We start from the raw sequence: 16,446 nt of genomic DNA on the forward strand, positions 1-16,446 counted from the left end.
GGGTTTGAAGCGAGCATAGATAACCGCTTCAGTTCCCCACTGAAGCTGTTGACGACAAGGTAAAGCGGTAAAAATATTCTAAATAAGTACCTCATACAACCCCACACAAAAAATCTGAAATGTCCCTTTTACATGAAAGTATCGATTGGTGCATCTTTAAAGTCTCGAAAATTATTTCTGGAGACTGGATTATTGGATCCTGATTGCTCGGTTGGCTAAGGTGCATAACGTGTACATGAAGACCATCCTCATCGCGTCTTCGTCTCTTTCTCTGCTTTCTTCTGATTCAACAAATAAAACTGTACAAATATATTAAACAATATATAATAACTTTATATAAAAGCAACACTTTCATCCTTGCCCTCTAAAACAGTCGATGCGACACCAACGTTTTGCTGCGCTGACACCTTTTCAGCATATTGATTTGTTAAATGTCTCCTGCATTGCTTTTTGTCCCCTTCTCGTGTCATAGGGTGACATAGGTATAAATGAATGCGCATCCGCATGTGTTATACAGCTGTTTGCCACAGTTGGGAATAAAAAAATCAACATCTCTGACCTGTGGGAAGTTTATAACTCAAACTAAACACAAAAATGCCCACAGTGTCGAAAATCCTTGTAAATGCTCAAAATAGGAATGTTTTGTGGAAATGAAATAGAGTAGCAGGATTGCAAAGCATATATTTTCCTGTTAAAGCAGGGTGACTTGTCATCGCTGCCGGTTGTTTGCAGTTTACTGCATCAAATATTAAAAGCATCACAAGTGTTGTTCATTATAAAATGTTAAAGCGACATCATGTATTGCAGTCGCGTCATGTTTAAAAGCAAAGATAAACTTTGTTATGACTTGTGCTAAGACTTTCCACTTCGCAAAGTGTTTCCCTGTTTTGTCGTGTTGCGTGAGAAACAGTTTCAGTGGGAAACAGGATTCACTACATGATCTGTTGCCATGTAACTCGTTATCGTTTTCTTCTTAAACTTGTATTTTGAAACTTTGTGCAGATGTTCTTAGCTTTAATGGGAGCTGACAACTGTGTGTGTGTGTGTGTGTGTGTGTGTGTGTGTGTGTGTGTGTACGTGTGTACAGTACACCTTGGACCATCTGTGACCATCTGTATACAGCAGCTGGGCATGTGTATTTGCTTCAGGGTCAGTGTGTCTGTGGGTGTGGGTGTGAAGTAAAGCGATATTGGAAGATTGATGGACTACGGCAGGACGAGTGTGCGCTGACCTCCGCTGATGGGGTCAAAAGGCCACGGAGAGGGACCTTGGTAGGAAGGGAAAGACTGTGTATGTGTGTGTGTGTGTGTGTGTGTGTGTGTGAACAGGAATGGGCATAGCCATTGACCTTCGAAGACCTGTGTCATCACTTCCTGTCTGTTTGCCGCAGTCTTTTCCTCTAGGGCAAGAGGCGGGACACATTCACAGATATACAAACTGTCCCTTGGTTTCTCATGTACACACAACACACGAACGCACGCACGCACACACACACACACACACACACGCACGCACGCACGCACGCACGCACACACACACACACACACACACACACACACACACACACACACACACACACAAACATGCACACACAAACTTTCCGACCTCTGGTAGAAGTAGCTGAGTAAGCCTCTGCGGCTCTGCCCAGTGAAGTCTGCAGTATGTGTGTGTTATCAATCACTGTGATAAATAATTAGTGACTGTTTGTTTGTGTTTGTGTTTGTGTGTGTGTGTGTGTGTGTGTGTGTGTGTGTGTGTGTGTGTGTGTGTGTGTGCAGTTGTTTGGTGTCTGAATTTAGAGCTGCATCCGGCAGGTACAGTGACAAAGTCCATCCTAACAGTCTGGACATAATTTAGCAGGGTGTAATGAAGATACAGAGTAGACTGAGTGATATCTTCAGGTAAATTCAAAATAAATTTAAATGGAAAGATCAGTGGTTAGGAGTAATAACAAAGCTATGTTGAGATGGGACATTTTACAGCTGAGGAATCAACTTTACTATTAGGGTTAATGTAGATGTAAAATGACAATAAATTGTGAATGTAAGATCTGAACTGTATATCTGCAAACTGACATACTGGTACATTGGTTAACCACTAATAATTACCATAAACAAAAGTCTATCGTCCTAAAATCTCCACGTCCAGTATAAAAAAACAACCAAGATGGGGACAGCTAAATTGCCAAACTCGAGGCTTTAAAACATCCATCCACAAACCAATGGGTGACATCACTGCTGCTACGTCCATTATTTTTTTTACAGTCTATGGCATGAATGTGATACTTAATAGTTGTTGTTAAATGCTCCATGCAGCGCCTTCAAACAGTCTACATGCCTGTAAAGCTGGCTGGGACTCAGAGGTAGAGCAAGAACACTGAACCCCAACATGCTCCCCTGTCACTGATATATGGCTGTCTACTGCTCCTAATGCTTAGGATGTGTTAAATGTAGAGTTTCACTACAGTACAATTGTATGTGACGAATACATTTTCCTCTTTTTTCTTCTAAAGCGAAAAAGTATCAGTGAGTTGGGCTGCTGCTGACCTCGTTTAGACTTAAATGATGTGAGATTATCAATGGAGGAGAGTTTTAAGGGGATCTGAAGGGATTTTGCCGTTTCGGAGAGGAGTACAAATTAAGATAAAGCTCATATTTGGGTCGGGAAGCTCAAATAACACAAAGTCAGATGCCCGTACACAGCCAGCGGTGCGGCTGCAGAAAATGAATGACATCAAAGATTAGGAATCCTGCTTTGGGAAACAGCTTGCATGTCTGACTGTCATCTTCTATCTCTCATTGACTCATTCATTGGCAGTATTGCATATTAGATCATGGTGGTTATTAGATATTCCACACCATATTCCTGGCAAATCAGCAAACTTAAACAGTCTGGATTGGTTTACTGTAACAGTCTGCTATTAAACTGCTATTTATGCAGGGACAGTGTGCATTGTTAGAATACACAACAGCTTGCTTTGCATTTATATAGTTGCACTTTTTATCCTCTTGGGAGCAGCCGAGTAAAGCTGCATCTTTTAAATAAGTTCCCTAATGCTTTAAATGACTTGCTCAAGAGAAATAGTAGCTGTTGAGAAAGGGATAAGCCTGACCACTGACATTTGTTTTGTTTAACACATCCTCATACCTAAACGACCTTACAGGTCGATTCCAAAGACCAAAATGACACAGACGACCGTTCTATTTACTGCCACTCGGTTGCGGTTTAATCATGTGACCGTTCTATTTAACATAACGGCCACAGTTTTATACACGTAGTAAACAATGTGAAACGGAACTACAGTAGTTAAGTTCAGGCAACAAAAATACGTAGTTACTAAAACATCAGGCATTGGGTAAAATGAGTCACGTAAAACTACTAAAATGAGGACGTTACGTCATGGTATTACGTCACAGACTTGTGTGCTTATGCGGAAATTTGCGTTCTTATACTTTGTCACCACACTTCTTGCATTTGATGTCCATTTTGTGGTAATTAACAAGAGCTGCATGTCCCAATGTTAGAAAAAAAAAAGGAAAATCTTATCTGTTTTCACAACTCGCGAAAGGTGGAGTCAAATAGAGATCATACTCCGATGGGGTTGTGTAAGAAGGTTTAAACTTTGATATTGGTCATCTGGACTGCATCAGTGACTGATCAGAGAGTTATTTTTCAGGAAGAACCACAGCTCTGCCTCTCGAGCTGAAAAACAGCTGAATGTTTTGTACCATTGTGCTGTTAACATGTGTTGATATCAGCCTTTTATTAAATCCTGCTGTGAGTCACTTCATCTGTCCCTTACCACATCTTCATTCAGTTCCATTATGTTTCGACACATGTATCTTCTACTAAAAGGATTTATACGTTGGAAAGGTTCACCATGCCGTGAATACTTAAAGTACTAGATACTAGAAAGTGAACTGTATTTTAGTTAATCAGTGAAGGCTTTCAGAGCCCAGTGGTGGTCTGAATGCTGCGTCAGAGACCATTTACTGTAGTAATTAAAACAATACATTTCTAGTTGAAACACTGGATGTTTTAAATTATGTTGGACATGAATACGGTCACATGTTGGAGTAAAATGTATATTCAATGGACACAAAATATTGGAAATATATAATCTATATAATACATTAACACACACATTTGCAAACAAAATCACACACACGATTAAACCCGACCTGTGTGGAGTGGCTGAAATGCTTAGTCATTCATGCTTATGTCTCTGTTTGTGTGTGTGTGTGTGTATATGACGTATATCACGTGGCACTGCAATTTCCTGCCAGGCTGTTACGGCTGTATCCACGGCAAAATAAGAGCGTGTATTGAAACGAAAGGTTATTAATTCAGTGTCTCTGTGTGGCAGTGTTGGGGAGGAAGCCTTTGTGTGTGTGTGTGTGTGTGTGTGTGTGTGTGTGTGTGTGTGTGTTCCCAGTAGTGAGTCACATTAACTATCTTCTTGTCCGACTAACCATCAGAATCAAAGTGACGCAAATCTCTGCGTCAGTAATTAGCATAAAATTGGATCTTTGTTCCTGTTAGCAAACATGGCTGAACGCATCCAGCTCTTCAATTTAGCCCTGGCTCACACACACACACACACACACACACACACACACACACACACACACACACACACATACAAAATACATACATGCCCACTCACAAAATGGCCATTTGGCATGTTGATTGTTTTGTTTGTGTTCAGTTCAGTTGAGCTTATTCTTCATGGTGGCTGAGCCAGGTGGATTAGTCATGTGATTACACGCACGCGCGCACGCACGCACGCACGCACACACTCACGCACACACACACACACACACATACACACACACACACACACACACATACCTCATTACACTCAATTCCATTACTCCACCCTCTCGCTTGTCCCCCATTTTGTGTGTGTGGATGTAATGAGGGAGATCTGACAGAAGAAGAAAGAGGGGAGTGGATGGAGAGCTCTGGGGAATAAGTGAGCGATGACAGAGAGGAAAGTGGAAAAGAAGGAACTTTGTGTGATTTAGTGAAAAAGGATGAAATCAGGCGAGCCCTGGAAAGAGAGAGGAAGGAAGAGGGAGAGACTGATTTAGAGAAAGAAGTAAGAGGAGGATAAACAAGTGAAAAGGAAGGAGGGCGAGGATAAATTGTGGCTCATGTCACTATAAATTACTTCCAGGGTCTAATAACTGCAGACAGCGAGTACACCCTTTTAGTGAGTGTGTCTGCCTGCATGTGTATGTGTGTGTATGTGTGTGTGTGTGTGTGTGTGTGTGTGTGTGTGTGTGTGTGTGTGTGTGTGTTTGTGCTTGAATTAGGAATTGTATTTGTGTGATTGCATTCGTCTTCGATTGCTCGAGATGCCAGAGAACCAGCGGCCCGGTAATAAACTGTCTCTCAAAATGTTGATCAGAGCAGAAAGTGTAAAATATTCTTTATATGCAATGTCCTTAAAAGCATTTAATAATGTGTTTACAAGTAAACAAGTAAACTAATGCAACTGTAAAATAAGACTTGTGTTGACTGACTTTTTGGCCTGGTTTTATACATGAGGACATTTACGACAAACTGTGCTGTTTCATCAGAAAACATTTAATAATGTATCATTCACAGACTCCATTAATCGACAAACACTTTCAGCTCTAATTTCAAGTAGACAAAAACTCATAAAAAGGTCTTACATTTGTATTTAAGTTCAGATACCATGGTTATTCCTTCAAAAGATGCAACAGTAACTATGTGACTGTATATTGTGTGCTTGTGATTGTGCTGTTTAATGTATCATTGAAAACATCTGGTACTGAGTCACGACTCGTTAAAAGTCTTGATTGCGTGTGAGTGTTGAAGTGTGTTTGCAATTAGTGGCTTAAGAGGTAAACAAATCCCTTAATTTAAATAAATTACTTGTGTATACTGTATATATCCTCAGTCCTCAGTGTAGTTTTGACTGATCAGTTTTGCAGAAGATCAAGAAATCAAGAACTGTAGGAATAGAATAGAAATAGGAAATATTTCAATACACTTTGCACTGCCTCTTCACAAAAAACGGAATACATAAGTAATTGATGCAGTTTGTGGCTTCCTCACTGTCTGTGTTTTACACCTGCTTCTCCTGCAGGGGGTAGCACTAGGCTGCAGAGTGGCCACTGGCTGCAGCATTCAGAGGCTGCACATGCACAAACACACCCCTAAACACACAAATCCTCTAAGTGAATAAGATGTGTAACGTTAACACATGCACACATTCAATGTTCCTCCAATTTAGCCACTTAGAGTGAATTGGACGTGCTGTGAAGGAACATTCATGCCTGTGTCCAGACCAGTGGGCACATTAATTATCAGCCTACTTCTTGTGTGGCCAAAGTCTCCTTAAAAATACTCCAATATCATCATCTGCCACAGCTGGGACTCCAAATCATTTCAAACTTCCTCATAAAAGTCACACTGCGTCCTGCAGAAGGCTTTAAGGAATGTGTTTACCCATAGGCCTAATTTACAGGGGGGATGGGGGGGTTACAACCCCCCCAATATTCAAAACTGGCCAGTGCAACCAGGGGCCAGGGGTTGTAACCCCCACCACCCTGAAAATTACGTTTATGCAAAAAAATTCACCAGAATGCAGAAAATTAAAACGTTCAAAATTTCAATTTTGCTCAAAAGTGGGAATCTCAACCCCCCCAATGTTGAACCCAAAGTTACGCCCTTGTGTTTACCCTGTTTTTCTCCATATTTCGCGAAGAAATATCCTAAACTTCCTACATGGTTAAGGTTAATGGGTACTCTGAAGGAAAATATGCTTTCAAGTCAATAGAATACCCATGGAATTAAAGAGTGTAAGACAAAAGTGGCCTTGTTGATCAGTAGAACCTGTTTTTGAATTGTCAAACAGTTGTGCATAAATATGACTATCCCTTGAGAGCCATAATAGGTTTTAGTAGGTGATTTGTGAGGCCATATAACCAGCCAGTTCTTTGCGGTGTCTGAACCATACACTGTATACAAATATAAAAGCAAAGTAACCTAAAGTTAGTGGTAAAATTCACTTGTTGTCCTGTCAATATGCATCACAAATCTGATCTAACATACTCCTCACACTTGTTCTGTCTTGACTGCCCATGCGTCATCATTGGTCCATCATAGCAGGAAGTAACCCCCCTGGCTTCCTGTGTACCTTTCCTGCCACAACACCTCTGATTCACAGACAGCTAATTACTCATTTAGCCACCAGGGTGAGTGGGCTGCTCTGGCACGGGCAGTGTCACAATAAGTGCTAACAAGCATTTCTACTGCTCTTTACAACGGCGTGAATCAGATTGGGATTGGCAACGTCCAGATCTCTATGGCTCTGGCAACGTCCAAAGGTCGTCACATGCTGCTTTGGTGTCGCTCATTCGTCCCACTGGTTTGGATGTTTCCTCACAAGTCAAAGTGGGGGAGTCCGTTTTTAACTTTTCAGAGATTGAGAGATGAAAAACTGGAAAACTAATAATATCACATGTCTGTGGTGGTATGGGGTTATTTTTTTTAACACTTCAAGTATTCATTTTTAACAAACTTCATTGTTTTTTTTCTTAAAATGAGAGACCTTTTTCCTGTAATCATGATCTGCACTTATGTTGCCATTTTCTTGCCATCACAAATTCATAATATTGGAAAAAGTAATGTCAAGAAAGCACTGACTCACCCACTCAGACTCCACTTCAGCCTCAGTCAGTAACGTCCTACATTTCCCAGGATTCAATTCGACAACCCAAAAAGAAAAGGCCTTATTGAGCCTCTTAATGACCACTAATGACACTAATAGGAAATAAAACTAAACATTACTAAACATACATTTAATAACATTCTCGCTGCTTTTGACATTTGATTATTGTCAACAGAGTTGTATTTCTGGCCTCTTTAACTGGCATTACTACTGTTCCCCAAACCATAAACCTAATGAAAGGTCTTTTTTTTTTGAGTTTGAGAAATATATTTTTATTTTAACAAAATGGTAAAATAGTATTGCTTACAGAATAGTGTAGTAGTTAATAGTGTAACGATGTTAAAACAGTTGGCAAATTAAGATTTTAATGAGAAACATGCTGGAAGATAATTAGTGAAGAAGAGTATAAATCTGAGCAAACATTCAAAGCCAGCCTTGTACAGTAGCACCACAGTTTTGATACTCTAAAAGAGTATAAAGATACTTAATTTTTGTTAGCGTGCATTTTCACAGTTTTAAGCTCTGGTGCTTAATTACCTTGACAGCAAAGAGATTCGGAGGTCAGTTATAATATCTGCATCGACCTTTGTTACTCAGTCGTAACAACAAAGGTCAGTATAGATAAAGTCTCTGCACAGGACGTCTGGCTCATTTCGATAACGACGCCCAGAAGGACGGCTAATGTTCGGTTTGTAGTCGGTAAATCTAGTTTACTGCACGGCCCACACACACACACACACACACACACACACACACACACACACACACACACACATACACACCCTTTATTTTTAGACAGGCCTTTCATTGGGCAGTGGCAGTGTTATTTAAGACAAACATAAACCAATCTGCTGAGCACTGGGCTAAAGGTAAAAGTGGCTCATAAGCCTGTCATTTACACACACACACACACACACACACACACACACACACACACACACACACACACACACACACACAGATCAGTACTTGGCACTACAGCACTAGCTCCTGGCCTATCAACCACATTACATTTCCTCACAAGTGTGTAAAAAATGCACAAATGTATTTTTATCATGCATACACGACATCTGTGCGAGTACGTGGGTGATAAAAACAATAAAACATGAGTGATGGTTAACGTTGTGTTTACCCATTTATCTGTGTGTGTGTGTGTGTGTGTGTGTGTGTGTGTGTGTGTGTGTGGGAGAGAAAGTGTGTGTGTCCGGTGATAACAGCTTGTCTAAATCTGTGTCCTTCCTGCTGACACTTCAACGCACACAGAGGGGAATGAATTAGTAATAGGCCTTAGAGACAAAGTAACACCTTGCTATAATACGTGTGGGTTTCTGAATGTGCGTCAGTACGGAGTTCTGTAGGTGTGAATCTTTTCGTCTATTTTCTTGTTTGTGTGTAGTATGGACAGTATTCAGTACACTGCCAAACCTTTTGATGAGGACGTGTGTGTGTGTGTGTGTGTGTGTGTGTGTTATCTCTCTCCCTGTTGTGAGAGAGGGCGCAGTCAGAGTATCACTCCTGTGTTTTCTCTGTGTCAGCTGGAAGTAACGCTGGCGGTTTCAACCCTCTCTCACCTCTCTGTTTTCCTGTTTAATGATAGAGAAGGTCAATGGGGGCAATGTCTCATTACCATCTCTACCACGCCAGTAAAGATTCAATTCAAACTACTTTATTCATCCCAAAAAGGCAATTCAAATTTTGCAGTCAACCAGTCATATAAAAGCACAGAAGAATAAACACCATTGCAATCAGTCAATCAACCAACATGTCAGCAGCAGCAGATCAACAAATAGCTAACCGAGGCAAGAGCAGTGAAGCAGTTGTCGAAAACAATAATTCACGGTCATTGGTACTGTACATATTCTACTGCACTGGTTCCACCTGCTACCTGCAGCGGGGGAAGACATACGCAAATATTTTACTTAGCAATACTACAATACTATAATCTGTTGCAAGTCCTGCATTCAAGTTTTCACTTAAGTAAAAGTAAAAAAAATAATGGCATCAGAATATACTAAAAAGTACCAAAGTACTCATAAGGCAGAATGTCCCATTTCAGGATATTGTATATCATGTTACTGCCTGTAGTAATTACTGAAGTTATTATATATATGTAACGGAAAAAAGTAAAATATTGTGGAGTAGAGGTATAAAGTATGTACATTGGTAGAAAATGAAAATACGGTTCCAGACTTCTGAATCGTTGCCCTCATCTCCAGTTTTTTCAGATTTGAATAGGTCAATAAAGGCCAAAAATGCCTAAAACAATCTTTAAAAAGAATCAAAATTTATTACAATAAAATAAAAAATTATGAGCCTTATTTACAAGAGCGTAGCTATGTAGGACATGATGGTGAACAACTTTGTAGGCTTTGTGGGCCAATTTGACATTCATGCTCATATATTTTTTCCTCTGAACAGGATCCATTGTGTCACTGCAATGTATTTCTCTCCAGAACAATCTTTACCCTTTATTCAAAAGGACTTTGGAGATTGAGTTTTTTTTTTCTCTTCCTAAATCTGCCCAGTGATGCCCAGAGGCTTGTGTCTCTCCTCCATCCAATCCCTCCATCTTCCTTCCTTTTCATGTCACCGCGGTTACATAAGGGAGGAAGGGAAAAAGAGTGCCATCTCCGCTGAGACGGACTTAGTGTGCTCTGTACATATATGTGTGTCTGTGTGTGTACGGCTGCTGCTCAACTTTTAATCAAGAATTAATTGTTAACGTCAAAGGAAACAAGTTTTCCCCCGAAGACTCCTCTGTCTCTTGCATCTGTCAAAACAGGTTGCAGGTTTGAAAGTATGCTAAGCTCAAAAAAAGACACCATGACTGAATTAAAGCACAACCAAAATACTGTATACCTCTTTTAAAAAATGCAATAATAACCATGGCTTTATCTTTCCACACCTCCACATACAGTAGGATCCAACCTGTACAATTTTCGATTTGCCACCAAATCTCAAAACTTGTTTTCATTTTCTTTTAGGCCTAGTAAATATAGGTTTTTTACAGTTTTCTTGAAGGAGGAAATCTAATTTAGGAAGCAGAACAAGGGATGTATATTAAAAAATCGAAAACTGATGAATCGAGAATATTCCCCATTGTATATTATTTAAACTATGTTATCAGGATGGTTTTGTGGTTCAGTTTCCTTTATTAAATGTAAATGCTTATCAAACAGCCTTAGCCTGATAGTAATTTTGTTACAACTCAAGTCAAGTAAGTCAAATAATACTTTCTTATTAGCATTTAGTTAGTGACTTTACTATCCAGACTTGAGGCTACAGGTTACACTGAGAATGCTTTAGTTAGCATATAGTTAGCATAAGTTTAGCTTATTTACAAAGAGGAGCAGTTGATACAGAGACAGTTCCCTTCACCAAATCAGTTTTTTTCGTGTATCTCAGTTAGAGGTTTAATTATCACTGTGATAGAATGGAATGTGATGGCATGACAGATGAAACAAAGGGTATGTGATGTTTTTCTAACTTAATATAATTGAATCATGGAAGCAATTAATAATATCTATCAAAAACTTTGCTTAACCCTTGTGTATCACTTTAGCTGACAGAGGCCTGTGAGCTGCTAACACTAGCTAAGTTAGCTGTCTGACTGTGACTCAACTATTTCCTTATGTGTTTTCTTAACAGGTACAAGCATTTATCTGTCATGATAACATGCGTCAAAGTAGGTGTGACACAGCTACAGGATTGTAACAGCTAAAATGTGCTTACTCCACGTTGCAAATTGTGTTAACATTTCAGGTGACAGAAAGGCTAGCTAGCTGATGCTAGCTAGCCAGCAGAGCTAATTCTCTTCATTAGTCTGTGTCTCAAGAGTGAAAAAGCAGACCTTTTTGAATTGCTCAACACAATTTAATGAATACTTTTTTGGCTATTGTTCTGAAGGCCCCTCTTGTTTGCATACATCTTTATACCATTGTCCTATTTTCTAGTATCAACAATGCTCAAAAGCAGCATGTTTGAACCTGCTCCCCAATTGGCACATCATGTATTGAATTTTCTATCTTGTGAACTGACAGGCTGTCTTCTTTTACGGTCTCACAGTCTTGTGCCAGGTTACAGGTTGTCTTCTTCTTGTCTTAACTGTCATGCCTGATGGAGAGAAACTTACTGATGGGGTATAGAGACATGGAGCTGTATGACACAACGTCCACAGTCCTGTCATTTAATCTTCCTGTCCTGCTGACATACAGCTTTGTGGAGCTTCCTATTGGTTTCTTATAGCACTGCATGATCTGCCATTGCATTGCAGCAGTGGTGGTGTGTTTGGGTCTTGAGTCTGAATCCTGCGAGGCTTCCAGTCTGTGAAAAAACCTTGTTAGATAGATGACGACTCCTTGCTGTGTTGATGTGCAGTGAGAACAGTCAGAAATACTTATCACACAGTCACAGAAACGGCGCTGTCTCAAAGGTATGACAGTAACTAAGGCAGTTAACACTCTCCTTCTCTTTCTCCTTCTCTCTCTCTCGCTCTAGTTCGTGTATTTACAGTAAATTGTGCCACATTTTTAGAAACTCCTGAGGCTTGTGTGACTTAAGCACGTATTACCTAACCCTCCCAAATACACAGATGCACACTCTCACCCACACAAGATCATATATTTAACTTTTTAAATGTGCCACATCTTCAAAAACGTAATAATGGATTTAGCAACTGTGAAGCTATACTGTAGAGTAGCTATGTGCCCTCCAATCCATGGTGGGTACACAGCTGATGTTTAGGCTATATCTTTAACTATAAGAAACCATTTAAGTTTGCATACAGGTGTTAGTATGATTAAAGCTACCTTTTAAGATGCTTTCAACTGTGACTTTGGCAAGCTTGGTGGCACCGATCACACTTAGCACCTTTGACCTTTTGTGTCAGCATAGTATCCAAAATCACATTAAGGAGAAACCTCGGGCATTTGTTGCATATGACTATGATATACGTCCATCTAAAAAGAAACACCACAAAACGGTTATACAACAGAATTGCATCTATCTTAAAAATGTCTTGGCGTTTTGCCTGTATCGAATTTACTTTAGATTTGAACACATTATCAGCTTCCACTATATGTATGTAGCTGTAGAAAACCTGAAGTCCTTTTACCAAGGCTGGAACATTTTATTTTTGTCCCCTGTTTATTTACTTACTTCGCTCTGGGCGATCTTAAGTGTGCATCCTTTTTCTTTTATTGTAAACAATGGGAAAAGGATGCCAGCATTTTGAAAAGATGTTCCCAGTGAGCACTTAACCCCACATCACATCTCTCAGGGACAACGTGTACTCAAGTGGCCCCAATCGAGGTGCAACCTTTTAAAAAACTTGAGACAACTCTGACCTTTTGGTCATTTGAGCTATTAGTATCCTGACGCAATGTTGGGTTTTGTACCGAATCTAACCTCTGCATGGTATTTATTTAATTACACATTCACCGGGAGTTACTTAAAATGCTCAAGCTTGAGCCAGCATCGAACAGAAGGTCAGTTGTGCATGCTAAAGATATTAAAGGACCAAACTCCCAAAAGGTAATTGATGCTGCAACCTTCTGAAATTCAGCATCTTTGAATAGTTCCAAATTGGTGGACACATACAACACGGATTGTGCCACACATACATGCTGTAGTCGCCCTTTGGGAACAACTTGTCCACTGAAGAAGCTTTTGCAGCCTCCAGTCATGGTTTTACTATCAAAAATAGGGAGTGTTTGTCAGCCTTCTACACACAAAAAACTAATCATTTAAGGTTCCAAATACACAGATCTATTCTTAAAAAAGAATATGGATTTAAATTACCTGTAGTCCTTGAAATATCACTGTTTGCTTAAATTTTGTGCCAATTTATATTTTGTTATTTTGCACACCGGATGTAAAAAAAATAGTCACAACAACTACAGTAAAGTAGGTGCAAAAGTTTGTTTCCTGCTTAAAATACTGCAGACTAAGAAAAGAAACAAGTATAATTTGTTGGGTGAGCCTCTGCTTCAAACTTAAATTCCCTAATGGGATATTTAGCTTGCAGCAAGGCTCACAACACAATTCATACATCCAGTAAACACAGATTACCTTTAGAAAGAAACAATGCCAAAGATAGTGCAGTAGACTCAGTAAAATTAAAAGTATTTAAGGCTCCAAAAAAGAAAAATTTAAATAGCATAGGCTCCATGGTAAGAATATATGTGTATTCTACAGTACGTTATAAGTCATGCATGATTGCCTTTTGTTCTCTTCTCTGCCGCTGATGCTAACTGACGTGAAACTCTGTATCATAAACAGGAGCTCTCTCTGCTGGGAGACGATTGTGTGAAAGCAGCTTAGGGCAGATGAAGCCGGTAGCTGGGAGGGTGAAATCATGATTCCATACAGTACGGTGGGTTTTGTGGTTTTGTGAGAGGAGACGGCTGCTTCAGAGCAAACAAGACGTGATAGTGCCGGTGGATTCGCCGCAGAATAACTGTGTACGTCTGTCTGCCGGGAACTGAGTGTTCTTTCAATTTTAACCATTTCTTTTTGTCCAACTTCAAAACGAGAAATAGTTTCTTCACATTCCCCTCAGAGATACTACCCACACGTGTGTTGGAGTCCGCACATTTATATTTAGATTTGTTGTTGTTTAGTTGAGCATCTCAACCAAAGCAGTTTACAAGTTGAAGAGTAGTATTTGGTGCACCAGTGTCCTGCTCAGGAACACTGACATGGACAAAGTGACATTTCTGTTAAAGAAAATCTGTCTCATGTAAATGGGAGATCACCCTGCCTTTATTCTTGTCACCGGTGCTGTGGAACTTATTGTTAAAATACTGAGGAATTAAAACGAGGCCTGAGAAAAAAGATCTGCTTTGGTGTGTTTGTCTTTTGGAAGTTTTAAATCGTTATTATCTTTAAAAAAAAAAGGTAAGGTGTACCTGCCTGCAGTGTAGACGTTGTTATTGTATTGTTCAAGTGTTTAATGATATCTGAAGGTGAATGTACCTGGATTCAGGTTTTAGAACCATTTTTAGAACACACACTTGTATCCCATTTCTTTTTGTTTTTTAGAGAAATATAATAATTGTAAGAGAGATGGGGATTATGTGCAATGAGTATGAGGTAGGATTCAAAACAAGCTGGGCATCCTTCTTAGCTCAAATGTTATGAATGATTAATCAACTGAACCACCAGGTCTCCTTAATAGGGAGCTTGTGATGTTAAGTTGCCTTGTAGGATAATTGAGTCCGATACATGAGGTTCCTTTTAAGTCTCCCCTGAAATGATGTACAGTGTTGGGTAGAGCTGCAATGATTAATCGATTAATCGATTAGTTGTCAACTCTTAAATTAATCGGCAACTATTTTGATAATCGATTAGTCGGTTTGAGTACATTTTTAAGACAAAAGTAAAAATTCTTTGAGTCCATCTTCTTAAATGTGAATATGTTCTAGTTTCTTCAGTCGTCTGTGACAGTAAACTGAATATCTTTGAGTTGTGGACAAAACAAGACATTTGAGGACGTCATCTTGGGCTTTTGGGAAACACCGATCCACATTTTTCACCATTTTCTGACATTTTAGAAACCAAACAACTAATCGATTAATCGAGAAAAAAGTTGAGTTGCAGCCCTAGTGTTGGGCCATTATGGACACAGTTTAGCTCCTGTACCAATATTCAGTGCCAATGCACAAGGTAGTGTGTCATTTATAATGTGTAGTGCAGTGATGGATTCTAACACTTCAGTTTGTAATATGTCTCAGATCAAGAATTGATGTTTTTTTTTTTTATATTGACGATTTCTCACTTATCTTAAAGCAACACTATGTAACTTTTCCCGCTTTGGTCCCCCTACAGGTTGTCTCATTGGAACTACAGCTCGCGCTACCCGATCTGGCAAACTTGCATAATATAATGTAAAGGGCAATTCCACTTTCAACCTGTAGGGGGACCGAAGCGGGAAAAGTTCTCTAGTGTTGCTTTAACCAAGTCCCAAACCTTAACTTTAACCCTCTAGTTGCCATAAACAGATATTGTAGGAATAGTTATTTTAAGAAACATTGGCATTGAACGTGTGTTTTTGCAGTGCCCTTTGGACTGCTGCTAAAAAGGAGCTACTGTAATGGAACTCTAATGGACATGTAATTACACCTTTGTGTCTGCTCAGCTATTAATGAGACCAGGGGTGCTCGGGTAAACTATTAAACTTATCAACACTAAGTTTGGGGAGTGGGTTGAGTAATTCTTACCACAGAACAAACTGCCGACACACATATAGTGGACAAATTCTCATCTCACTTTTGCAATAATGCTGATTGACTTCTGACTTACTCTACTGCCGCTCACTATACCTTGATAAGCCATTTGACCGTCCAAACTAATTATAAATAACGACTTCAGTGACTTTGTTCTCGCCTAAAATTTCTCCAAAAAGCCTCGACAGCTCAGTTGGACAGCGACTGCTGTCACATTCATTCGTTTTGATTGTCTGTTTGTGTTGTAGGTTTGATAGTGACAGGGGGCCAACATTACCTTTTACCTTTTTTCCAGCCTCTTTCTCCTTCTCTTGACTCCTTCCCTTTTACCTTTATCCCTCCGTTCTCCTCCCTTTAAATGTCATTCTTCGTTCCCTCCTCCTCCCACTCTTGTTCTTCTTTCTCACCCTAATGCCACAATCACAATTTGTCTTTTTTTCTCTCACACCTCCCTGCCCTAATCCCTCCCTCCCTCCCTCCCTCCCTCCCTCCCTACTGTATACTGTATCTCCTCCC

At 39.7% G+C, this 16,446-nt stretch overlaps 1 protein-coding gene across 5 annotated transcripts in view; it reads left to right on the forward strand.

Moving 5' to 3' along the window:
* Positions 1-16,446, forward strand: part of nhsl2 (NHS-like 2) — a 147,063-nt gene that overhangs the window by 84,883 nt on the left and 45,734 nt on the right. Inside the window, exon 1 of one of the 5 annotated variants that reach the window (XM_031304356.2) lies at positions 11,083-11,172. The exons of the other annotated variants lie outside the window; for them this stretch is intronic. Coding sequence (XP_031160216.1) covers positions 11,139-11,172 — 34 coding nt within the window. The 5' untranslated portion in view covers positions 11,083-11,138. Of the gene's footprint in view, positions 1-11,082; positions 11,173-16,446 lie in introns of those variants that run through there. 5 annotated transcript variants of the gene reach the window in all.

This window comes from Sander lucioperca, chromosome 17 (genome assembly GCF_008315115.2).
Source record: "Sander lucioperca isolate FBNREF2018 chromosome 17, SLUC_FBN_1.2, whole genome shotgun sequence".
Classification (NCBI taxonomy): Eukaryota; Metazoa; Chordata; class Actinopteri; order Perciformes; family Percidae; genus Sander; species Sander lucioperca.